The following is a 26,655-nucleotide window of genomic DNA, read 5'->3' as shown; positions in this document are numbered from 1 at the left end:
AAGGCATTCACAAAAGCATAAAAGTAATCCATACAACTCCAGTGGTTAAATCCATGTCTTTAGAAGTGATATGATAGGTGTGGATGAGAAACAGATCAATACTTAAGTCCTTTTTTTCTACAAATCTCTACTTTCGCATTCTTTTGTTTTTGCCGATTCACATTCTTCATGCATATCGACCCATACTGGGCCAAAAAAAAAGAAAAAAAAAAGGACTTAAATATTGATCTGTTTCTCACTCACAATTATAATATCACTTCTGAAGACATATTTAACCACTTGATTCTTATGGATTACTTTTATGCTGCCTTGATGTGCTTTTTGGAGCTTCAAACTTTTGGTACTCATTCACTTGCATTGTATGGACCTACAGAGATATTCTTCTAAAATCTTCATTTGTGTTCAGCAGAAAAAGTCATACACATCTGCAATGGCATGAGGGTGAGTAAATGAGAGAATTTTCATTTTTGGATGAACTATTTCTTTAAGCATTTACTGTTCCCCATCATTTTAAAAACAGCGATAAACTGATCAAAAAGACAGCTCTTCAACATAAATGTCCAATAAATATAAAGGACTTGCTTTGATTTGGAATGAGAGGGAAGTTTTTATTCAGTATCTGATAGATCTAAAGCGATATCTGTGTAAACCCGCATCAAATGAGGCTGTCACATCAGCAGCCAAATAAGGAGATGTTTTGAGTGTCCATTCTGTCATCACACACTGGATTAGCAGAGGTGGATATTGTACATTTTGGTTGTCCGTGTACCGTCCACTTCTACTCTGCCTTGCTATCATCTGTGTCCATCTCAGTAAGGACACAGAAGCACACCTTCTGGATGAGTATACCTGATGATGCTGTTCAAGAAGGAATAAATAAAGAATACATTGTGTTAACCACAAAATTAGGACCAGTATTTACTCACATAAATCTTTATTAGGAGACTCACCAATAAATCTGCGGAGCCACATAGGCCTACGGGAGGCAGGTAGATGGCAACAGAGGAAGTAGACAGGCACTCCGGATACGGCGATGCCAATGCCAATTAATGAGTTGGTGGTGTCACTGTATAAAGGCACCACCACAAGAAACACTGTGCAGAGGCAGAATATAATCGGGAAGAACAGACTAAGCTGAAAGAGAAATAGAGAAAGGAAGGATTAATGAGACTTAGAGCTTAGGTTGAGATGCAGTATGACATCTATTACAAGGTTCTCTAGAATACTTGATTCTGATTGGTCAATCATGACATTCTGCAGTCAAAGATCTATGTATAACGACCAATAAACTGCATATTTGACCTGGTGCAAAATATACTTGCACTGTATGGACCTACAGAGCTGAGATATTCTTCTAAAGATCATTGTTTGTGTTCTGCAGAAGAAAGAAAGTCATACACATCTGGGATGGCATGAGAGTGAGTAAATGATGAGAGGATTTTCATTTTTGCGTGAACTATCCCTTTAAGCTTGAACCAAAAAAAAAAAAAAAAAAAAAGACATTTAAAGTTTGAGGTTACAGTAAGGCACATACAGTGGGAATTAATGGGTCCAGTCCATAATCGCTAAAATACATGAAAACAACAGACAGCTATATACAACACTCTGATGGGTTCATACACCTTTTAGTCAATGTGTAAACTATCTTTGAATACTGAGAGGAGCAATGAGGGACCTTAACAGATATTCTGATTTGGTTCTATAATAACCTCAGTCTTTTAACCTCAGAACTACACTATATGGCCAAATGTTTGTGGACACCCCCTTAATTAACGAATTTGGTTACTCCATTAAATCCAGTAAAGAAAAATCGTAATGTTTTTTATGTAATGGCTTCCAAATTTGTTTAAACTGTTTGGGGATAGCCCTTTTCTGTTCCAGCATGACAATGCCCCTGTGAACAAAGTGAGGTCCATAAAGAAATGGTTTACTGTGTCTGGTGTGGAAGAAATTGACTGGCCTGCACAAAGCCCAGACCTGAACCCCACTGATCACTTTTGGGGTGAACTGGAACAGCAACTGTAAGTCAGGCCCCATCGACCAACATCAGTTCCTGACCTCACTGACAGCCTTGTGTCTGAATGAGAGCAAATCCCTGCAGCCATGTTACTACATACAGTATAGTGGAAAGCCTTCCCAAAAGAGTGGAAGCTGTTTTTACAGCAAAGGGGGAAATTGATGCCTAAGGTTTTGAAATCAAATGTTCATCAAGCACATGTGGTGTCCACAAACTTTTGGCCATATAGTGTATATTCAGGATATATCAAATTCTCATCATTTACTCACCCTCATGCCATCCCAGATTTGTATGAATTTCTTTCTTCTGCAGAACACAAATGAAAATTTGTAGAAGAATATCTCAGCTCTGTGGGTCCATATAATGCAAGTGAATGTGAAAATTGAAGTTTCAAAAAAGCACATAAAGGCAGCATAAAAGTAATCCATATGACTTGAGCTGTTAAATCCATGTCTTCAGAAGCGATATGATAGGTGTGGGTGAGAAACGGATTCATTTTAAAGTCCTTTTATACTATAAATCTCCACTTTCACATTCTTCTTTTGGTGGTTCACATTCTTCATGTAAATCGCCACCTACTGGGCAAGGAGGAGAATCAATTTATAGTAACAAAGGACTTAAATATTGATCGGTTTATCACCCACTCCTTTTTATATCGCTTCTGAAGAAATAGATTTAGTCATAGGGATTACTTTTATGCTGCCTATGTGCTTTTTGGAGCTTCTAGCCATCAGTCACTTGTATTGTGAGGACCTACAGAGCTGGAATATTCTTCTAAAAATCTTAATTTGTGTTCTGCAGAAGAAAGTAAGGCATACACATCTGGGATGGCATGAGAGTGAGTAAATGATGAGAGGATTTTCATTTTTGTGTGAACTATCCCTTTAAGCTTGAACCAAAAAAAAAAAAAAAAAAAAAAAGACATTTAAAAAAGGTTGAGGTTACAGTAAGGCACATACAATGGGAATTAATGGGTCCAGTCCATAATCGCTAAAATACACATTGTTTCAAAAATATAGCCACAAGACGTAGACAATATATGTTAATTTTAGTGTCGTCACAGTCAAACGTGACATCACACTTTACTGCATTTACCAGATTACAGGGTTTACTGATGTTAAGTCGTCATGACAACAGAAATGTAATGTTGAATATAACTTGAAACAGAAAAGGTTATTAAGCTATTTTATCACACACAAATCATGTTGTCTTGTGGTTATAAACAGTGTGTATTTTAATGTTTATGTACTGGCCCCATTCACTTCCATTGTAAGTGCCTCACTGCATTTTTCCTTTTTTTAAATAAAGGAACAAGTCAAAATATTTTTTTGGATAATCAGTATATTATACCACAAAAGCTGTAGATTGAGCTTAACTTTTATTGAACATGGAACATTTCTTAAATCATCATCTCATTATTACAAGCAAATATATTTTGTGTGGTTACCTTTAGTGGTCGTGACCTGTCTGGTTGTTTCCATCGCAGGTACAGCTGTCCCAGGATAGACAGACCCACAAAGAACCAGTAGCTGAAGCTGTAGTAGTTGATCAGTCTAAAGATATCCTCCACACACAGATACACAAGAGCCATGGCACCCTGTAACACAACAAAACACACTTTAAGACACTACACACTCACGCATAGCTACATTTACAAGGGTTTTATCTATAGACATGACATTAAATCTATATGGAATACATAGTGTCATGCATGTGGATAATGACTACATGTGGCTACATGACATATGCATGAGCTTTAGTAGAAAAGACCGGACGGACACTGAATGTAAGTAAAGTATAATATGCCATAGTAGCATTCAACACATGACACAAATGGAGATGTTCAGGTGGGAACTGACATTGAAGAGCAGGGCGGGGATGGGGGTGAAGCGGTTGACATGAATCATGCACAGGTAGTCTGGCAGGTGGCCCTCCCTGGAGCCCACGAAGAACAGCCTGAGTGGAGATAAACGCAAATGAGAAATAAACTGAGACTGAATTGCCACCTTGGCAAGATGGTATCTAAATGGTCCTGAAGATTATCAAAGATATGACCATCTTTTGAACATTTCAAATGAATGTTTGGGAAACCTGGCCTTGGCTGTGTTACATACAAAGTGAAATCCAAGTTATTAGTTACTACAAATGTAATATGTCTGTTAAAATGGTACCTTAAGAAGGAATGAGGTAATGAACAAGATGACAACAATGATATTGCTCAGGTTATTTTTGTTTAGGCGCAGAAGAAAAACTCACCTTGAAGCAGCTAAAATGGATGCATTTAATCCTCCAAAGCAGGAGAAGGCAACAGCGAGCGGTATTGTCCAGTTAAAATACCCAAATACCTGGTCTGCAAATGTCTGTTGATTAAAACATGAATTAGCCCACAGACAGTCTAGTTTAGAGTTTCTCTGCAACATTGGCTTGCACCAGAGATGGGTACTCACCACAGCCACCGCATCACTGTCCAGAATGGCAGGGATGGGCAGGATTGTATAGTACGCCACATTGGTCATGATGTAGATCACTGTGACAATGGGCATTGAGATGGCAATGGCCAATGGAAGATTTCTGCAATATGTAAAACAGCCACCAGGGGGCAAGGCATTACAAGGGGTTACCTACTTTTCAAAATACTGTGAACAACTTTTTGCAAACACAACAGTTGTCTTTTGCAACATGCAGCTGAACACATTAGTTAATTTCTCTTCCAAAATTCACTAAAACACTTAATACATGTGTCAAAATCAACACATTCCACCATAACATATGCAAACATTCATTCTCACCCAGCAAACACAGTTTGTCATTCATAACACAATGAATTTAATACACTAAATTTTTTTTTTATTTTGCCACATATCTTGAATTTGTTTTCTTTCAGAAACCAACTTTTACAAATATGTAAATGATGTGCAGGATGTACTGCAGTGAACGTTACAAGAACCAAATAACAAATGATGTGATGATTCAATATGCACGCACTCATGCTACCACTCTACCTGCTCTGCCAGTCATGTTTGCACAAAGCGATCATTTCAAAGCCCACTTTGTATAGATGGTAACAACACTGAAAAAGCCAAAACAGCTAAGTAGGTCATCACCTAAAAAAGAAATCAGTTGTGGTAGGTTTAACTACTTTGTTTTACATTTTAGGCTATTACTACCACCATTTCATACTGTTAAGGTATAAAAAATAAAAAAAAAGCATATTCCTGTCCAATTCAGTTTATTTGACTGTTTGGAACATAATTTAACAGTTTTGAAAAGCGTATGTATAAGTGTGCAAAATTGGCTAAAGGTACACAGAGTTTTTGTAATTTGAGTGAGAAAAGATTTCATAAATTTTTAAAGATGTGGTTATTGAATGCATTTGGTATCAAAGCATTGACAAAATCATCCACAGTTCAGTCCACCTAATCCTTTGAGATTTGAGTGGAGGAGGCTGGTCTTTCATTATGTCAAAGGAGTTACTTCTACCCAGAGCCCCAAATGCAGAAGTTCTTGGATCGTTACTGGGCAGGAATGTTGAAGGGGACCTCTTGTCACATGACATGAGAAACCCACAAAAGGCATGTGATCCAATCACATGTTTGCTGTGTTTAATTAGATGCTCATTCAATTGAGTGAATCAGAGATCAAACATTTGGAGGAGGAAACCCGTCTCCATTATCCTTATTTCACCCTTTTCCTGAAGTGTGTAATTTCTGCGCCACCAAACAGAATAGCAAAACTAAACAGTGTTTTCAAAACAGCTTTCTGAAGATAGTCCCACCCCCAACTCCCACCATTGGTTGAGTCAATATTGTTGTCTCTCTTGAGATGGGTCGCTCAATACAAACCGGGGAGTTTTCATAGTGCCACAGAGACACAGTGTTTTAAGTTTTCGAGAAAATTAACCAATGAATAGCTTACTTGAAGTTGTCTCAAAATATTAAGCGGGGATAGGAGTATAAAAATAAAATAGTGCCTAAAATATTTAATGCGCAGAGTAAGATTTGTGAAAGCGTAAATCAAATTGCATGCATATTTTTTTCTGCATGCGCACAGAATGTTTTGTAAAGATGTCAATTAATTTGCAAGCGTAAGAAAAAAATATTTGCAAGATTTTAATGCTTTGCATAAGTGTAATTCATGTGTTGTGAATCTGTAACTTCTTATTAACGCAAGGTAAATTTGATCTGTATTCTTCTGACATCATTTTTTTTTTTCGGGCTTACAATTTTGGCACTGATTTTGCACCCAAATATGGCCAAAAACATAGCAAATCTGCAATCAGCGATATGCAAGCAAAGAAATGGTGTCATACACAGCAAAACGCATAAACCGCATAGACTCTGAGTCTGTATGTGTAAAAATAAACTATTGCAAAAGTGTAAATGACTTAATATAATAAGAAATAATCCGATATACAATGTTCCGTCTTCTGTCTTGTTTCTTTGCGCTCACAATTTTGGGAGGCCGGTCTACCTGTTTCTTGTAAACCAATCAAATTTCATTGACCAGTTTACTCTAAGCTGATTGGTTAAATAACATGACAGACAGCTTCTTCTTCATATGGTTCAGCATCGCTCCTCTGGCAGAATGCTATCTCTCCCCTCAAAACGTAAACATATAAGTAAAAATTAATTATATAAAACTTAAACATCAATATATGTTCTTTTATTTTGTGTGTAAATTTGAGTCAACAATATTTATTGATATAAATATGAATCTCAATATGGTGTTCAAATGTTTCTTTTTGTTTTCTTGCTGTTCGTTATTTTAATTATAGTTTTCTTTACTTTTAATTATCATTGGCATGGCATTTGGACGGATGGATAGAATTTGCTGGTATGATAGAACTCATGCTAGAAAACAAAATGGTATAGTAAGCCATATAAAAGTAAACTCTTTGCACATTAAAAGTTAATAGTAAATCTTTTTTACTCCAGCTATTCTGTGTCATTTTGTTTATGATAGACAGACAGACAGATGGACAGACAGACCAAGATAGATAGATAGATAGATAGATAGACAGACAGACAGATAGACAGATAGACCAAGATAGATAGATAGATAGATAGATAGACAGACAGACAGATAGACAGACAGACAGATGGACAGACAGACCAAGATAGATAGATAGATAGATAGATAGATAGATAGATAGATAGACAGACAGACAGATAGACAGACAGACAGATAGACCAAGATAGATAGATAGATAGATAGATAGACAGACAGACAGATAGACAGACAGACAGATAGACCAAGATAGATAGATAGATAGATAGATAGATAGATAGACAGACAGATAGACCAAGATAGATAGATAGATAGATAGATAGATAGATAGATAGACAGACAGACAGATAGACAGACAGACAGATGGACAGATAGACCAAGATAGATAGATAGATAGATAGACAGACAGACAGATAGACAGACAGACAGATAGACCAAGATAGATAGATAGATAGATAGATAGATAGACAGACAGACAGATAGACAGATGGACAGACAAAGAAAGAACAAAAGGATGAAAGACAGAGAGACAGACAGAAAGAAAGATAGTGCATACTGCACAATTTATGACAACATCACAATATATGGGTTGTAATGATCTCACCTCTCTGGGTTTTTGATCTCTTCAGTGACAAAATTGAGAGTGTCCCATCCAGAGTATGAGAACAAAGCAGAATATAATGCCAGTGCCACATCACCAGGATCCTGAGATGAACCCGTGAACAGACCCTCAAAATTCTGTGTGTAACCTGGAACAAATGCACACAATCAGTCTACACTGTTCACAAATACAAGTGTGACTTTATGCAGGTGTTTAAGAGGTGTAAAATAGTCTGTTGTGTCTCTACCCTGGAATATCTTGACAAGGCCAGTGATGATGACGGCGATGAGGGCGATGACCTTTGCATAGGTGAAGAAGTCCTGAACGCGTGTCCCCCACTTGACATAGGCACAGTTTACAAAAGTCAGCAAGCCTACAGAATGAGCACAAGAATTGGATTATCTTCCTTGCACACATGCACGAATACTCTTGCTCTAAGGAGATATGACTTGCAGATGTCCCAGTGTTTTGCAGATCTTTAGAAGGGGACACTGGTCTGATTGTTTTTGGGTGGATTTCTACAATGCAAGTCATTGATGCTCAGAGCCACATGGGTGTTCCTGCGAGTCTTTTCTGTCAGTCTGAAAAATACAGTCCAGTCACAACATAACTGCAATAACATGAAATGGATCTGGTCTTCCCCTGTTTTCATGGGGATCAATGATCTTCAGTAGTCAGTTTCTTCTCACTCTGGGATATACAGACAGAAAGGTAGCGGGTGAGAAAAAGAGAGAGACAAAGTATGTGTGTGTGTGTGATCATGCATGTATCTTTTGTAAAGTAGTCTTCCTGGCTTGAGGAAGCAGGCCTGCTGACTCTAGCACTCCTGCTGGTTGTTTTGCAAGGAGTGAAAGAGCTTAGGGCAGCATTTACACTAAAGTTTGTGTGAGCCTGTGTTTTTATGTCACACATAAAATCGAGCTGTAAGCACCTGTGCTTTGATATTCCATGTCACGAAGGCACAGTCAGCGTGGCCAAGATTACAACAGCCATTCAGAATTTGTTTTTAATGTTTCCAAAATCTGTCCAATTGCTTTGTCTTTTCGATAACCATTAATGGAGCCGAATACAGGAAATAAACGAGTTGAAAGTGAACTGAAATTGAGAGTCAGGCAGTTTTTGTTAGGTAGCCTAAATGCCAAAAAGGAACAATGTATCTAATGACTTAAACAATACAAATTCCAAAACAGCCTGACACACTAACCGAACGAAGAAAAAAAAGTAGAAATAAGCAACGAATGCTGTTACTGTAAAAAGTGCCAACCTAATTTTGTTCAGCATAAACATAATCCATCAAAGTCCAGTGGTTTAATCAATGTCTTCTGAAGCGATCCAAATGGTTTTGGGTGAGAACAGACCAAAATATAACTCCTCTTTCACAATAAGTCTTGAAAGCAGTCTCCTTAGCGATCACGGTATCAAGCTCGATAACACTTCCTATAGCGCCATCTAGCGCTCTGCGCATGCATCAAGCACTAGGAAGTGTAATCGAGCTTGAAATCATGATCCAATCCAGAGACTGCAATGGCAAGAGGTACAGTGAAAAAGGAGTTACATTTTGCTCTGTTCTCACCCAAACCCATTTGTATCGCTTTTCAAGACATTAATTAAACCAATGGAGTCGTATGGATTACTTTTATGCTGCCTTTATGTGCTTTTTGGAGCTTCAAAGTTCTGATCACTATTCACTTTCATTGTATGTACCCACAGAGCTGAGATATTCTTCTGATAATTTTCATTTATGTTCTGCAGAAGAAAAAAAGTCTGGGATGGCATGAGGGTGAGTAAATGATGAGAGAATTAAATTTTGGGGTAATTTCTACCTGATTTAACCCTCAAAATTAGTTGTTGTTGGTGTAACGTAATTTAGTCAGGTTAACTTGGTTACGTTTAATAATATTTTTTGACTTGACTCAAACCAGTTAATTTATGTCACCACAGGAAGCACTTTTTTTAGTGTAATAAAGGGGAAACAAATATACAGTTTCGCTAAATATATTTATACACAAAATATTTGACCACAGAATGCCACGACTGACCAATCCGAGTTGAGTATTCAATATAGTATGTTAAAATTCACACAAACATCCCCCTCATGTTTTTAAGCTTGGCTCACACTCCTAAAAAACATTTTCTAGTCTTCAACTTATCTGTTATAGATGCTATCAGTGTTCCTGTCGCATTCATAAACTGCTCACACACCCCTTTCTAATCTACAGTAACACTGCTTATGGAGTACAGTTAATGCATAAGCAGACATCTCTTTCATTCCTGTATAATCTGCTCCTCTTTTTATAATGACTTAAAAAGCTATAAAACAAACTTGAAGGGCCACAAGATCTGGGATCAGTTAGTTTAGACTGCATCACTACATGTAGTGCTTAAAAAATGTCTGGAATGTGTCCATGTTATCATGTGATTGATTGATTGATTGATTGATTAATTAATTAGATTTTCTTTAGGGTTAATTTAATATAAATATTGACCATGTTTAATAGGACAAGTATAACAGTAAAAATAAGCTTAATGAGTCTTTTGTCTAAGAACCTGAAAAATAATTTATTAATGTCTCTTAGAGTAGAGAGAGAGAGAGATCTAAATTCATTGAATGTGTATGTGCCACAAAACTAGATGTGTCTAGTCAGCAAGCCATCTCCGTCTCTCTCTCTCTCTCTCTCTCTCTCTCTCTCTCTCTTTCTCTGTCGCTCAGTGTACTTTTAGCTTTATGCCATGCTGAGCTGTCATTAGTTATTAGTCATAAGGGTCAGAGTCTTAATCTAGAGGACTTCCAGAAATCAGCATATTCACATTCTTGGTAGTACATCTTTTCTGTAAATGAAGAGTGCACGTGTGTGTTACACTCAGATCTCGTTTCAGATTGTAAATCTGTTTGGACACTCCTTCTTTTGACTTTCTGACATTTTAAGGAATATTCCGGGTTCAAGACGAGTTAAGATCAATCAACACCATCTGTGGCATAATGTTGATTACCACAAAAATTCATTTCGACTGGTTGAAAAACAAAAAACTCTAGGTTACAGTGAGGCACTTCCAATGGAAGCTAATGGGGCCGATCTTTGAAGTGATTAAAGGCAGAAATGTGAAGCTTATCATTTTATTAAAGTACTTACATTAATTCTACTGTTAAACTCGTGCATTATTTGAGCTGTTAAGTTGTTTAAATCATCATTTTCATGGTTGTTTTAGGGTTTCCCAGTGTTACGTCATCATGGCAACAAAGTTGTAAAATTGGATATAACTTTACCCAGAAAAAGTTAGTAAGCGATTTTATGTTAATGTGCATATTGTTTACCTCTTGTGGCTTTACTTTTGAAACTGGGAGTATATTAACGTTTATAGATTGACCCCATTCACTTTCATTGTAAGTGCCTCATGTGTGGCCCAGATATTTGCTTTTTTTTTTTTTTTTTTTAAAGAAAAGGTGGGATGAGTCGACATAAATTTTTATGGTAATCAACATTATGTAACAAATGCTGTCGATTGAGCTTAACTTGCATTGAACCCGAACTACTCCTAAAAAAAGGCAATAATTGTTCTATTTTAAAGTCTGGCACCAAATGTCCTTATTTAGATTATCTGATGTGTTGATAACTGGAGGTGGTATATAAATGGGCTGTAATTCAGACTGTCAAGCATTCTTGTAAAACTTCAAGAACTAGTTTTGAAGTGTACAATTTCCATGTTAGTTTGAACTTTTTGTGCTATCTTGCATGTCTGTGTTGCATGAGACAGAATCACGTGAATATTGCCCTCAACATCAGCTGCACTCGTCTGACGCATTTGTTTCTGCTTCCTTTTTCCATCGTTGACACACTTTCATAATCTCTCTCAATAGTGTAATTTCTTTCTCACTTTCACTCGCCCCTTCCAGAAAAGTATTGTGGCGGTACCATGGTATCATCAGATGTTAATACCAAGGTACTTTGATAAACTGTATATCATAATCTTTCTAGATTGGAATTACATGCTGTTTGTTGCTTTACTGTTTACATCTTTCTCTTTAACTTTTTTAAGCCACTCTTTCTCATCTGTCACTGGCTGTGGTTAATGTAGCTCTGTAACACTTTACAATAAGATTCTAATCATTAGCATTAGCTGTTGCATTAGGTGTTATAAACTAACCATGAACAATATTTTTACAGCATTTATTAATCTTGGTTAATGTTAATTTATAATTTCACGAGTTCATGTGCCTACCCAGCCCTTGAAGATGGTCACCCTATTAAATTGTGAGAAAAAGTCAATTTATGTTTGGGTCGAATTTGGAATTACATGTGAATTCTGAACATCTGAGGGACCCCAAAAAAGCCAGAATGAATAGGGTTTAATTGTGAAGCCTCCATACTATACTCTATTTACAGCTACTCCAGTAGCAGTTCCCTCCCACGCCATTGCCTTGGAGCCGTCACCTGTCTTTAACTTGGATCTTGCCTCCCTACTGTCATCTATTTGATAGGTTCAGTGCCCGTCTTTGGGATTGGAAGAGGAACCGGTGTTAGAAGGTCCTGGATCGGTCGTTGCCATCTGATGGTCGGTTTCTGGAGGATTAGAGAGAGTTCTTCATCTGATGTGAAGAGCTCTAACTCTACAGGAATAGACATGGTTCTCGGCTTAGGACTGGGCCAGATGCTGGGGAAAATTGTCAATGTCGAGCGGTAAGTGGCTGCTTATATACGCTAGTTGATTGATTGACAGGACTGAATGTTCAGGCTCCTCCCGAACTTTTGTTTAGAATGTATAAATATAAATGTTAATTGTTAGTTCATGGTAGTTCATGTTTTAACTAATGTTAACATCCACAACTTATACTTTTAAAAATGTATTTCTACTTGTTAAAATTACATTAGCGAATAATAATAAAATGCTGTAAAAGTATTGTTCATTGTTAGTTCATGTTAACTAATGTAGTTAACTAAAGTTAACAAATACAACCTTATTGTAAAGTGCTACTAACTGTCTTTATAATGTTGTCTTTCCCACCACCCACTTCCCTTTGTAATTTCCTTTACTATTCACATAGAGCAAAACACTTTCAAATTGTCCTACTTCTTTTAACTTTTCCAACAAGCTCTAAGAAGATAGAGTTATACTTGTCAAGGTTCAAAGGATGTCCTTGAAACTGTAGAGATGCACCTCGACTTACACACACTCTAATCCCTTGCTCAACTTCACAGGTTGTTAACCCACCAAAATACCTCCCAAATACACACACCCACAAACACCAACTCACAGATGCAGGCTGCAGCCAGCAGACGATTGGCCACATAGGGTGCTATACAAGTGGGGAAGATGGGCTGCACCATGTAGTTAGAGAAGGTGATGGCGATCACGGCCTGACTGGTAGGCTCGATGATAAGGAGGGATGTCCATAGACGGATGAAAGCCAGAAAACCTCCAAAGGCCTCCAGGATGTAGGCATAACTGGCACCTGACTTGGTGATGGTGGTTCCAAGCTCGGCGTAGCAGAGCGCCCCAAACACAGAGAAGACCCCACCGATTGTCCACACTACCAGCGATAAGCCGTAGGAGGCACTATACATCAATACACCTTTAGGTGAGACGAAGATCCCAGAGCCGATCATGTTTCCCACGATGAGACACACACCATTGAGTAAAGAGATTTCTTTTTTCAGTTTCATCGACTCCTGAGAGCCACTTGACTTTAGGTCGCCATTCAACACCTCTGAGGAGGGCTCCTCTGTTGGGGCAGTGCTGTAGGAAGCCATTGTTTTAAGGTCCAGGTAGGTTGGATGATACGAAAGAGAACCAGGTCTACAGTCATTTACAAGAGTTCAGAGTTTTAAGAAGGTCTAAAAAGGTCCAAGTGAGATCTTGAGATCTTCCGGTGACATCTGGGAATATAGAGGAAAAGTATTCAATGGTTATATTTACATACACATATCAGAATCCCCCAAGAAACAGGGCAATCATAAAATGCATATATGCACACGCACTTGCTTTTCAAATGTGCATATGGCAATTATGGATCCATTAAACGCTAGAGCAAATGGCTTTTTAAAGGTGTGTAAACAGAGGCGGGAAAAGAGGTGCACAGCAGGTCTGTATCTTAGAAAAACATCCAGCCTGCTCATAATCCAGTCTTACTGTGTGAGACAGGACTGCAGAACCTGGATTGTGTGTCATAGCCGACAGGTTACTCAATTGGTGTACCATCCCAGACGTGGACACTGATCCATCTGATCCATCATTTGTCAGCCAAGACCAAGTGGAGGGATTCTTAATAAGTCCACTTAATCTTGTTCATACTCACTCTGTCATTCTCTTGCTCTCTCTCTCTCTCTCTCTCTTTCTTTCTTACACATACACACACACATCTTGGTGCATCAGCATGCTGATCTGTCACATGCTCCTCAAGGTTCAATGGACTCAAAAGAGCTAAGCTCAAGACAGGCTGAAACACTTTGTAAGATTATATAAAAATAAAAAAAAATTACACATGCAGGGTATATGATTAGTTAATTGACGGCTCATGTACTACAAGCTCAAAGTTGAGAGCATTTGTTTGAACTACAACGCTGAGTGTGTCAGACTCTTGACTGACAAGGCATGATTTCTGAGGTAAGAGTTAAGCAAAAAGAAAAAAATGGTATATGTTTGCCTGAAATCAGAGAGCAACTGAATGGGAATTTCCCTGTGGATGGAACTACTTCTGACAGCAGCCATATTGATCTGATTAATTGCCCTGTTAAATGGTAGGGAGGGTCTTATCATAACAGAGGAAAGTTGCATTGAGGAAAGACAAAAGAGAGATAGAGATGAAGAAGAAGAAATAGTATGATTAAAGAGCTGAGCTGAGTGAAAGGACAGTAGGTAATTACCGCACGTGATAATTAAAAAGCAAGATCTTAGGGGCCAGAGAGCAAGGTCCAGTGAAGGCTGATAACGCTCTGAAAAAAACAACAACTATAAAACAAAATTACTCAAGGTTACGGCCACAGCCTTGCTGCAAAGCAGATTAATCAGTCAGTGAATAATATCTTTATAATTTTATTATAACTGTATTGAAACTACCTGCAATGTACACAAAAAAAAAAAATATTTTAATAAAAAAAAAAAAATCTTTAATAAAATAAAAACGAAATATTTAAGTTTTATTTATTTAATTTTGTTAAACATTACACAGTTCAATTGGATGGAATTTTGTAATGAAATTCAAATGCGTAAATCTTAAAAACTAGGCTTATATATATATATATGTGTGTGTGTGTGTGTGTGTGTGTGTATTTGAATGTATTACACAACAGAAACATGTATGAGTTAAGGTAAGGGTTTACAGTGATAATGCATCTTACATCTTGCCTTATAGTCTATAACTTTATTATATACCATATGCAGGCCAACAGGTTATGTACAGACTTTACAGTGAGGTCCACAGGATTTTAAAAAAGTGATAAAAATTATAATTATGGCTTTAAATAATGGAAAGAATCACAAATGGAAACAATGACACAATTATCCTACCATATTTCCAGGCACTACAATAAGTACTTTGGCAGAAGGTTTTTGAGACAGAGCATTACCTTTTCCTCAGATGATGACCTATGGCATCAGGTAAAAGCTTTAGGTTGTACTCATGCTTTATCTGACGTTCATTTTCGAAGTCAAGATCAATGTCAGTCGCACGTTCATTTACAAAAAAGGCGTTTCAAGTTCAAATCATCTGGTCTCTGTCACGGTTCTCGCGTTTCTAGTCTTCCGTTTTGTCCCTGCGCCAGAGACGTCTGGAGTAGACTGAGGTTTAATCAGCTGATCCACTTCTGCTCTCTGATAAACACAGACAGGGTGGAGAAAGGGACGAAGCGGAATTATGACATTGCCACGAGCAGATCTTTACATGAGTGGAACCTAATGAAGTGTAAGACAACCATAGGCTCTCCAAACTATTGAAAAATTGTAATGACGAACTTTGTGATCGAAATACTTAAGATAGTTAGGCTATGTAATAGCTCACATTAAAATGGATTACATTAATTTGGGAATGTACAGCCCAATAATAAATAACAGGTCAGGTAAAACTTAATAGGTTTAGTTTAAACATATTATATCGCATAGTTAAAAATCTAAAAAGTCATAGTTTCAGGTGTATTTATTTAGCTTTCTAAAGACATTAAAAAGTGACCATGGAGACCCTGGCACCAGACAACGATCATCATAATGCCGTTTTACTGTCAATGCTTCTGAGAGAGGGTCTAAACTTATCCACATATCTTATTTTGTCCCCATCGTGTGGTTAGAATGGGCTATTACACCACATCCGGTTTTTCTTATGGTTGCTGTGTTGTTACCCATTTACTCTGCTGGGCGGATTACTTGTAAATTGTAATCTGGTTCTGATTACAAATTACATGACAAACAATTCAATCAGTAATGTAATCTCGTAAATTACATTTTCGGGGTAATCTAATCCGATTACTTTTGGATTACTTTCAACCTAATTTTATGTCACGTGCATATGAGAAGGATAATAATTTTAACATAAAAGTACAAAGAGGAAGAAAATGTATTAAATGATTTACTAACAAAAAGAACCTCACAAAAAGTGCTCCATATGACATTTTAAAAAAGTGCATTAAACAGTACATGAAAGAAATAAACATTAAATCTAACAGCAATGACAGTGCATGGCCAATTCAAAACTCTGAGACATCAAGTTCATTTTAAGGGCTAAAACACTAGCAACATTAATGACCATAAAATCAAGATATAACAATCATAAAATAAACGAAAAAAGAGAACGATTAGGATGATCAATAAATTATTAGCAATTTACTGCCGTTGCCTTGTTAATATGTACTCATGTAATCTATAAAAAGTAACTGTAGTCTGATTATGACTATTTTAAAATGTAATTCAATCTAATTACATGTATTTGATTTTTGTAATCTGATTATGAAATCCAGATTATATGTAATCTGTTACTACCCAGCACTGCCTATTTACAATTTTAAAGGTGCACTTTTAAATTTTGAAAAACATGTAAAAGTTAATGAGGACTTCAGTCATATCAGTAACCTTGTAAAAGCTGTTTGATTCTACATAGAGAGTGTTCCCTCCTGGGGTCTGCTATGTTTCACATGACCAGTTGAATACTAATACTTTAGTAACTGCCCTGTTATTTGCGTCATTCATACAATTCGGTGACATTTTGGCCTTGAAACTTTTGAAAAATGTAATACACATTTTTCTAAGTATCTTTGTTTCATGATTAAAGGATTTTATAACATACCTGTCAAGAAAAATGACTTCTGAAAACTCAGATGTCCATCCAGCTAAATGGGGAGAGTCAGGGTGGAAAATAACAGGTTGGACTTTACAGGGTGGACATTTAATGGATAAATTGGCCACTACATGATCTGCGTATGATATTTTGTATGAACATAAATTTAAACCTACATTGATTTTATTTTCTGCTAACATATTGACATTTTAAAATTACATTAATTTTTCCTTTATCTTCCTATAAGGGGGTGGTAATGTTATGCTTGACCACATACAAATAACATCACAAAATAAAAGAAAACAACAATAAAGAGTTAAAATAACTCAAACTGATTTTGCTGAATGGCTGATGTCACCTCCAGTGTGTGTGATGTCATTTCATAACATCTTAAATTTAAGGTCACAGTATCATGACATTACAGGGTGGACAATAAATCAGGGGACACACAAAAACCTCCACTATCAGTGTTAAAATGACACTGTCAGGTTTTGTGGAGGAAAAGGCAGGACTCAAATGCAGAGTAGCGATTAGGGCTTTTATTGAACAAAATAACAAAAGAGCAAAAACTACCCCGAAGGTGAAAAACAAACACAGTTCAGGGCGACAACACTATGACGGGCTGGGCTGTAACGGGGAACCACAGAAATCCAACTGGACAGGAACGCGACCGACAGAGACCTAACAGGGAAAATAAACACAAGCAACATCCCACAACAAACTGGCACAAGACAAAACACAATGGGGTTAAATAGGGAATTAAACAAGGAGATAATGAGGAGGGAAAGTGAAAACAATCAGCTAATATTTAGAAGGATAACAAGGCAAACAAGAGGGCGGGGTTATCACTGAAGACAGACACGAATGCACAAGGGAATGAGAAAACACAAACCCAAGTGCATTCACACAGCACGAGACAAAACAAAAGTGCCTGGATAAAGCCACTGAGTAAATAAACCAAACCACCGAATTGGCTAAATCCAGACTCAAGACATAGAACACGTAAATGTCAGGGCACTGCCACAAAGGGGGAAAAAACAAAGCTAAGGGCAGAACCCTGACAGACTTGTTTACCACAAAGAAATACATGTTATTGAGAGAATGTCATACTAACCACTTAATTGGCTGGAACAAAATTTAGAAATCGTATGATTTAGCACTTAGTTTTGTCAAAGATGTCTTACGTGCAGCTCTGGGGACATGAGGAAATTACATTAGTGCAACAAATTAAAATGATTTCAAATATTAAAAATGGGACTTTTAGGCCCACAGTAATGTGTAGCATTATCTTTATTATTTCTACCAAGCCAATTAAAATTGTAATCATGTTAAATTAAACAAAATATCATAATTTGTACTGGGGACATAAATGTCACTGAATTGTAGGAATGACCCATTAGAGACTTTTATTCTTGGATTAATTCCTCATGGCTGACAGTGAAAAGTGAATTTCTACAATGGCATCTGTTACTGAAAACTATTGATTTTAAATAATGCTGCATCCATGCCACTAGGTTTCACTGTAAGTCCAAGGTGACACAAACTATAAATGTTACTGAGTGCACCTTTAAATATTAATAATGTTATTGCATTTAAGACAGTTTAGGATATGTACAATGTTAAAAACAATAAATTGATGTTTAAATCAATTAATTAAATTAAAGAAAATAAGTACACACATATATAAATATATTATAGTTCATCAGATTGTGTTTGAGCCATATCAGGCATTTTTGTTTATTATTGGTTTATGAACAATCTGCAGTCTTTTGAGCCGATATGGAAAGAAACTTCACTTTCCAACCATTAATTTAATAAATTACCATAATCTTTTCAAGGTCTCCGACAACTGGTCATGGAAGTGTCATTAATCACTCTAGCTGCTTTTTTTGCCTCTTACACCACTAAACTTGGGCATATTTGGTATTGTCTCTCTAAGATTTCCTTTATTTCTGATTGAGACATGTCTTTATCCCTTCCTGAATGCATGTGGACAAACTTCTCCCACTTGCCTTGTTTCTGGCTCATTGTCCCTCTCCCTCTCAACCTCAAAATTTCTCTCCTTGGTTACAGGTTGTCATGGTTTCGAGGGCCTGGCAGAGGCAGGATTAGGAGCCATTTTAGGGACAGCTGGCCGGTCGGTCTCCACCGCCCCTTCATCCCGTGCAGAAGACGCTCAGGGGGGATGAGGGGGAACATTGTGCAAGGATTAGAGCTTCCTGTGTGTCAGCCGTATTATACAGGGAAGGGGGTCAGAGGATGGAAAGAGAGTGAAAGAGGCGAAGAATGAAAGAGAAAATGAAAGAGCGAGCATATGAAAGAGAGCATGACACAAAAAGGGAGAGGGTGTTAGAGGGGAGGGAGTGAAGTCTGTACAGCTGCACACTCAATCACATTACACACATTAGTATATGTGTGTGAACAAACACACATCATACACACATACAGCCATCAGCATGCACACCACCAATCTGGGAAACTAAAACATATGAGGGGGGTGGGGTACAAAAATAAATGGCTTTTTTTTTTTTTTTTTTACGTTTCGTGTATACAAACTTAAAAAAAAAAAAAAAAGAATACTTGGGTGACATTCATTTTGACTTTATTTCTCTCTTTGACCAGTTAGGACCATGTTACAAGAAAAGAACATCTAAATAGCAAAAGCTAATTAGCATTTAGTTGGGCCAACAAAGATTGTTTCAACCTCCAAGATAAGAGAAAATATTTGAAAGCATGCATTTATTGAACTATTTGCCAGCCTGTGTCAGACCAGATTTTTAGACTAGATCTTATGTGCTGTTTGCCAGATTCTTTTAATAATCAAATTCAATGCAAATTAATACCTACAAATCAGTAAAAGTGGGACTTTTAAATCAAGAAAGCCAAAGAACAGACACTGAGCAGGCAGTAAATCTGACACTCTCAGCATTTCCTTTCTATCAGTCATAAGCCTCCCTTGTCAAACAGAGTTATAGCAGTAACAGGAATAGTGCAGCTATAGAGAAACATCTACAAAGTACAGCAGCATTAAAGAAGATAAAACCAGGGAACATACACACATATATTTACATTCACATCAGTTGGTCAGTTTTGGTATGATACCCCATCCTCTCTCACCTCACTTCAGGTCAATCCCTTTTTTCCTAATGTTTATTTTGATCAAAAGAAGTTTATTTATGTTTTCTTTTAAATGCGAGAATTCCAAATTGCACTTAGATGCAGAATTCATTTTTGTTTTACAAAAATATTATTTTCAAGATCCTATTCCTGTGCATCCTGATATTTAAAGTCTTTATCAATTTGATTTCATTGTCTTCATTAAAAGGCACTACTACTGTATTACATTTTGACTGATTTACTACCATTCTAAAATATCAAACAACAATCAAACTACTCCTAACAACAATAAATTGGTAAACAAGCATAGTGCTAAAACCTAACTAATCACATTCTTTTAAGAACTGTCTTCAGGTTTGTCATCTCTGTCTGTAGTGGACAACGGATCCTTATTCAAGGACAGTTTGTCTGTGCTCTCCTCAGAAGAGTTTTTACTATCTTCTCCTCGCAGTTTTCCACTCGTTGTCACCTCCAGACGCTCCTCAACGTTTCCCATCGAGGACTGTGCAGATGTGGTACTGGCTAATAGATTCATACTTCCGCTGTGGATTTTCATGTGTCCCTGTTAAAACACAAATGCACAAACAATATTGAAGTCTAGTTGGTCACATAAACTTGATACCACAGGTCAATCAAGGTATGCCAAGGTATAAATTCAGGAATATTTTATGAAAAGGTCATCTAACAAAATCCTTCTTCTTCAAAATGTAATAATTACAGATAGTAATCTATTTGTACCTTCAATCCGCTGCGGCTAGCATACTCTTTTCCACACTCAGTGCAGCTGTAAGGTTTCTCAGAACGCTGGGGTTGTGTAGGGGCAACTGGAGTGTCTGGAATAACTTCTGTCTTCTCTTTATCCTGTGCCTCTTTTCCTTGATCCTCTTCTGCTGACACCTCCGTTTTAGATTGCTGTGCATCCTCAGCTTTCACATTCTCCTCTAAGGCTCTATCTGAAACTTTGGAGTGCAAAGATATATTTTCTGTGGCTGGGCGAAAGTCTCCATTATTGGGCTCAAGACCATTGTCTATTCCATTCAGTAGAGGTGTTGTCTGCTTGCTGCTTTGGTCTAACTTTGGCTCAGTGAACACCCCTGGGCTGGAGGGTGGTGTGAGAGCTGGTGACAGATCCAGAGCTTCAAAGCCTACAGTAGGATTTGGCATATTGTTCAATGTATGATGTGAACGACCATTTTGCCATTTTTTACCAAACAAAGTGTCCTGGGAGCTGGTCCTAGTACAGAGGGATAGAGGTGTGTCTTCATCTTCTTCTACAGCACTATTTAAAACTTGAAGCTTGCTATGATGTGTTGTGCCATGGCAATTATTCTCCTCAGAGGCAACAGAATTGTCAGGTGGGCTGATTTCTGAGGAAGGGGTGCCGTTGTCCTGCTTCTCCACTGTCACGGATGGACTCATCTCAGGAGTGTTTTCATAGGGATCTTGATCAGACTCCATGAGCTGGTTTGCATTAGCATCGGACTCTAGCATGCTGGCAGAGGAAGACATGCTCATATTGAGAGGAAGAGATTGAAGGGTCTTAGGCAAAGTCACTCCATCCACTTGACCAGGGTTAACTTCAGACTGCATCTCCCCGTTCCCCACTGGAGGCAACTGGCCCCCCAGATGCATCCGAATATGATGCTGCAGTACCACAGCATTAGTGAACTTACGTTGGCAAAGAGGGCAGGAGTTCTGACCGCGTACATTGGCTGGACGTGCTCTGTGAGTGGCCAGATGAGCCCTTAGACTTCCCTTTGTGGAGAAGGAGCGTCCACAGAGTTTGCAGGGGAATGGGCGTTCACCCAAGTGGGTGGCCTGGTGGAGACGTAAAGCTCTTGGGCAGCTAAGAACACGCAGGCACACCCCACACTGATTAGGGGCCAAAATGGAGGCAGTTGATCCTGGAAGCTCTAGGCTGTTCAGCTCACTGCTGGGGTTGGGATTCAGCCCTAATGCTGCCATCATCTCCCTCCGATAAGCCGAGATAGCATTAGCGTTGGATGTTGTATATCTATCATTAGCCTGAGTGTTTGTCTGGCCATCATTGGCACTTTTAGGGAGGGGCTGCTTTTCTAATTTTTGTGCAAGTCTCTGCAGCTTGGAGGTGTCAGAAGTGGCAGAGGAGGACGGAGAGGAGGATGGAGGAGAGTCATTTTGAGGTTTGGAGTAGGTGGAGAAGGGGAAGGTAAGTGGAAGGTGAGGGAGGTGAGGAGGGCGGAGAAGGGCGAAGCTAGGATGGTGAGCAGAGGGACCTGAAGGGAAAAGAATTTTAGGAAGGTGCGCCAGCTGGGAATATGGAGAACCAGGGTGTAAGGTGGAGTGTGGTGGTGTATTCTCATCAAACCTCTGCTGCTTTGCACCTTTGTACTGACTGTTCAAAGCAGAAGAGGAGGAGGAGGTGATGGATGGAGATGAGGACTGTGTGCTAGTGGAAACAGAAGCTGCAGCTGAGGTACGGTTGAGTTGTAACAAAGAGTGGGCGGTGGAAAGTAGGGTCAGATCAACACTGGGTGGCAATGGAAGGGAGGAGGGAGACGGATGAGATGACCCAGACAGGAAACCCAGAGCTAAACTGTCTGGCATGCTCACATTACCTTTAACCCCAAAAGGCTCCTCATCCTCTGCACGCCGTTTCCTGCGTCTCTGTGATGGCCCTGAGCCAGATCCTGATTGGCTCTGCTCGGATAGAGCAGGTGGCAAGAGGGAGAGCGATAACTCAGGATTTTGCTCACGGTGACGAAGGAAATGGGCTTTGAGGTTACCGCGGGTAGTGAAGCGACTGAGGCAGACTGGACACTGGTATGGACGCTCACCAGTGTGGGATCTCAGATGGATCTGTAAAGAGGAATCACTGCTTAGAACCTTCCCACAGAACCTGCATATGTGTTGCTGTCGGCCTGAAGAGGAGGTTGAAGATCCGTTTGAGGTAATAACAGTGGAACTCAGTGATAGCTGGTCCTGGGAGAGGCTGGGTGTGGGCAAGAGAGGAGCTGAGAAATTCACACCATTGCCATGACTGACAGAGGTGTTGGGCTTTTCATTGAGGTAACGAGGAGGAAGTACCAATGATAGAGAGAGGGGGTGCATAGAGGCTGAAGAGGTGACTAAAGATGAGGATGATGAGGAGGGTGTTGAAGATGAAGAGGAGGAATACTGAGCTCTATTTCCATTAGTGTGAGACAGAATGGGCTTTGACACAGGAGCTTGGGGAATCAAGTAGGCACCAGAGGCTGTGTTATTTGGGGAGAGAGAGTCTGCCACTCCCTGCTGACCATCCACAGAACTTAAAGGTGCGTCTTGGACACTGACGATACCACCCAGGCGCAGTACCTGCCTGCAGATCTCTTCTGTAATCTGCATTTGGTGAATCTGCCTTTGCTGCAGGACCCGAAGCTCCTCCAAGAGCACAGCCAGGGTCGGAGGCACCTGGTGCTGCTCTGAAGGTGAAGAAGGAGTTTGGTGGATGGGACTGGGGCTTCCTTGATGTGGTGGGGCACCCAGTGATGATGAGGAGGATAAAGAGGAGGAGGAGGAGGAGGTAGAGGTGGTTGCCGAAATACCCATTGGCGGAGAAGTCACAGTGGAGTGGGGCTGGTGAAGTGGAACATGAGCCGATTTCTGTGGGACAGGAGGAGGGGAATGGGTCTGGGATGACAGCGAAGGATGTGGGAAGTCCGGGGAAAGAGATGAATGTGCATTAGGTAGAGATGTGGTATATAAGGCAATGTGATTAGGCCAATGGGGAGGAGAGGAGCTCTCATTGGGGAGCGAGGGTGCACGAAGGCCACCAGGGGATGGCCTTGGGGCCAAAGGAGGCTGACAATCCTGAAGGGATGTGGGAGAGGAAGAGGAAAATGACGAGGTAGCTTCTGAGGCAAGAGAGATGGATAGAGATTTCACTTGGAGCAGGTCATCTGCAAAATAGAAAAAAATTAATAATATTCAGATAATAGAATGTTCAGAAATAGAATTAAGATAATATGAATACTCAGACCATGATGATTGTTTAAAAAAATAGAACTGCACTGTTGAATTGTAAGTTGTTTATACTGCATTTTTTAGTTCTATAGCAATATGGAACATTGACAAGCTTTTCGTAACATATTGCTATAGACAGTAAATCTTTTCACTAATGTCATAGTCTTTTCACATTTAGAAGCTTTATGCTTTAAAATGATTATGCTGAATGTTTAGGTCAACTTCTGTATCAACAGCTTTCTTGCACCAAAATGCTGAATACTGCTCCACTTGTCAGTCTGCATTTTTAATGCTCTTTCACCCTTAAATCACAACACTCACATCTTCTGTCCTCATTCTTGCCACAACTCACTGACCACCTTGCAGCTATTGCAATGCTTTTTAGAGGACAATGGATATCACCACAACAACCCATAACCCCTCTTAACCCAACCCTCTGTCCATCAACTACATCTTTCATCTCTCTATTTACCCTTCCCCCCTGACCCCACACAGGATCAGAGGTCAGGGCATAGTTAGGGTTTTGGGCACTATCCATGCACTCTGATTGGCTAGATGATCTGACCTCTAGAGCTCTGAGGTTAAATTCTTTCAGAATCTTGAACGTAGAAAAAGAAAGAGAAGAAGGGGGTTGGGAAAATAGTGGGCTGACTGACAGACAAATTATTCCCACTCTTTGTGGCATACTGATACATGTAATAACAGTACAGAGACCTGTGCCATTAAATCTGTGAACAAGACACCAGAAATGCTCAAACATGTGATCCCGGGCCACTGAATACTGTACCTGTTCTTACCAACAGCTAAACAAATCAAACTTTTGAACAAAGATGCTGTACCTTTAAGACTCCTCAGCTAACATTTTTTTCTCCATACATGCATGCAACTGTGCATTCTTTCTCCCCTCTGTATTCTCACAGTGGAACCCCCAACCGAGAAGAGGTACAAAGTGAATAGAAGCAAGAGAGTGGGAAGGGGGGGACACAGTGGGAGCAGAAAAGAGGAGCACATGGAAACATGAGAGAGAGAATAAGGGAGAAGAGAAGAGATTAATCTTTACCCAAACACCCCCTCTATACCCTCCCCCTGCCTGCACCTTATATTCACACTGAATAGGAGACTCTTCTAAATGCATAAAAGACCCCCAGCAGTCAAACTGACTATGCTGCAAGTATCTTGGTGAATTAACATGAGTGAATAGTTAATGCAGTTATGGCCTGAGTGATTCATGTCAACATAATGACCGACCATACGGCTGAACACCTTTAGACCAACCCTCTGGACAAGCCTCCAAAACCCTTCTTTCAATATAACATATTTAGTACATACTTTGAAGAATCAGGTGAAGGTAGAAATGTGAGCTAAATATCTCAAACAATGGCTCACTGATTAGTGAGAAGAGGGCCACACACTGGTGCATTTTAACTTTTATCGTAACTCTTGAGAACAGGGCCCACTTTAAGCACAAAACGAATAAGCCCTTAAAATATTTCGTCTATTTAATTATTAGAAATATTAAGTCTGACCACAGGTGTTCTACATGTTGGTGTTCTACTTATAGTGTTTAACTGATTCAACAAAAACTTTTCTATTAATAAGCAGTTGTTTTACACAGTAATGCATTTTTATTACACAGCACCATTTAGTACCAAGTCCAGGGTAACAAATAATTAACAAAGGACTGATTTCCTCACCTTGCGGAATCAAGCGCGTGCCCCCGGGGTCCGCGTTAACGAGCTGCTGGGGCCGTTTCTGTTTCCGGCGTGACATGACTCACGAGCAGACGGTGAGAGTTACGGGCATCAACCAACTTTGCAACACAGGTTATAAAATCGCGTTGAATACTTGAGTATTGAACTCCCCCTTTTCGTCAGTAATCCACCTTGCAGGGCGCGTTAAAACAGCATCGGCCTACGTATAAAGAGCTGTTCGTTTTAAATAAACTTAATATTCGCACCGACTGCTGAAGCGCACCGAGACGTCGTCCGGTGTTGCTGTGCGAACGGGCAAGTTTGTGTGTATGTGTGTGTGTGTGTGTGTGTGTGTGTGGCTGTTTTTCCTCAACAAGTCCCCTCTTTCTCAAACGTGTCCACTCTGCGGACCCCCTCTCCAAACACACACACTCACTCTCTCTCTCTCTCTCTCTCTCTCTCTCTCTCTCTCTCTCTCTCTCTACACACACACACACACACACACACACACAATCTCTCCTTGTTCTGACATTAGCATTTCAATAGCGCGGAACACCGTCTCTTTTTCTTTCTTTCTTTCTTTCTTTCTTTCTCTCTCTCTCTCCCTCCGTTGCGTTTCTCTTACATTGCAGCTCTCTATTAATTCAGACGGTAGAGTTATATCACTACGCGCCAATCAGAAGTTTTCAGACGTTTTAAATCTTTATAGCTATATATTTAATTTATGCGTGGATGGCGCCCTTATCACTATTCTGACACTATCCGTCTATTTTAAACAACTTAATGACTGCAATTGATTAGTGCCCATGTAGCCCACCATGCAGCGACACCTTGCACATCCCTGAGAGGTATAGCTAAAATTTCATCAAAATATAATCTAAATAGGTCATATTTAACAATTTACTTTAAATAAAAGTTATAATATTTTAATTTTTATTTATTTTACTAAAGATTACTCAAATTTGTAAATAATTTAAATGCG

General features: G+C 39.0%; 2 protein-coding genes across 2 annotated transcripts; both read right to left on the bottom strand.

Annotated features, from left to right (window-relative positions):
- Window positions 1-20: 20 nt before the first annotated feature.
- On the bottom strand, window positions 21-15,418 carry LOC127452293 (Y+L amino acid transporter 2-like). The gene is made up of 10 exons (XM_051717710.1): window positions 15,188-15,418; window positions 12,877-13,498; window positions 7,873-7,998; window positions 7,629-7,773; window positions 4,465-4,588; window positions 4,274-4,377; window positions 3,877-3,973; window positions 3,465-3,614; window positions 951-1,134; window positions 21-858 (listed from the first exon to the last, which is right to left on the bottom strand). The coding sequence occupies exons 2-10, from the start codon at window positions 13,370-13,372 to the stop codon at window positions 779-781; spliced, it is 1,506 nt and encodes a 501-aa protein (XP_051573670.1). The 5' UTR covers window positions 13,373-13,498; window positions 15,188-15,418; the 3' UTR covers window positions 21-778.
- A 4,615-nt stretch (window positions 15,419-20,033) lies between these two features.
- LOC127450387 (sal-like protein 3) lies at window positions 20,034-25,931 on the bottom strand. The gene is made up of 3 exons (XM_051714512.1): window positions 25,677-25,931; window positions 20,740-23,918; window positions 20,034-20,563 (listed from the first exon to the last, which is right to left on the bottom strand). Exons 1-3 carry the CDS (start codon window positions 25,750-25,752, stop codon window positions 20,339-20,341), a joined length of 3,480 nt encoding a protein of 1,159 aa, XP_051570472.1. The 5' UTR covers window positions 25,753-25,931; the 3' UTR covers window positions 20,034-20,338.
- Window positions 25,932-26,655: the final 724 nt, after the last annotated feature.

Source organism: Myxocyprinus asiaticus, chromosome 1, assembly GCF_019703515.2.
Source record: "Myxocyprinus asiaticus isolate MX2 ecotype Aquarium Trade chromosome 1, UBuf_Myxa_2, whole genome shotgun sequence".
Lineage (NCBI taxonomy): Eukaryota > Metazoa > Chordata > Actinopteri > Cypriniformes > Catostomidae > Myxocyprinus > Myxocyprinus asiaticus.
The sequence above is the reverse complement of the archived record's forward strand: the minus strand, read 5'-3'. Positions and strand labels throughout refer to the sequence as shown.

Excerpts from the sequence above, each read along its gene's own strand:
- LOC127450387 (XM_051714512.1), bottom strand. The coding sequence starts at position 25,752 with ATGTCACGCCGGAAACAGAAACGGCCCCAGCAGCTCGTTAACGCGGAC. Across the intron at positions 23,919-25,676 it reads CACGCGCTTGATTCCGCAAG|ATGACCTGCTCCAAGTGAAA; the intron begins GTGAGGAAATCA and ends TCTATTTTGCAG. Across the intron at positions 20,564-20,739 it reads CTAGCCGCAGCGGATTGAAG|GGACACATGAAAATCCACAG; the intron begins GTACAAATAGAT and ends GTGTTTTAACAG.
- LOC127452293 (XM_051717710.1), bottom strand. The coding sequence starts at position 13,372 with ATGGCTTCCTACAGCACTGCCCCAACAGAGGAGCCCTCCTCAGAGGTG. Across the intron at positions 7,999-12,876 it reads GCTGGCTGCAGCCTGCATCT|GCTTGCTGACTTTTGTAAAC; the intron begins GTGAGTTGGTGT and ends CTCATTCTGTAG. Across the intron at positions 7,774-7,872 it reads CCTTGTCAAGATATTCCAGG|GTTACACACAGAATTTTGAG; the intron begins GTAGAGACACAA and ends CATTTGTTCCAG.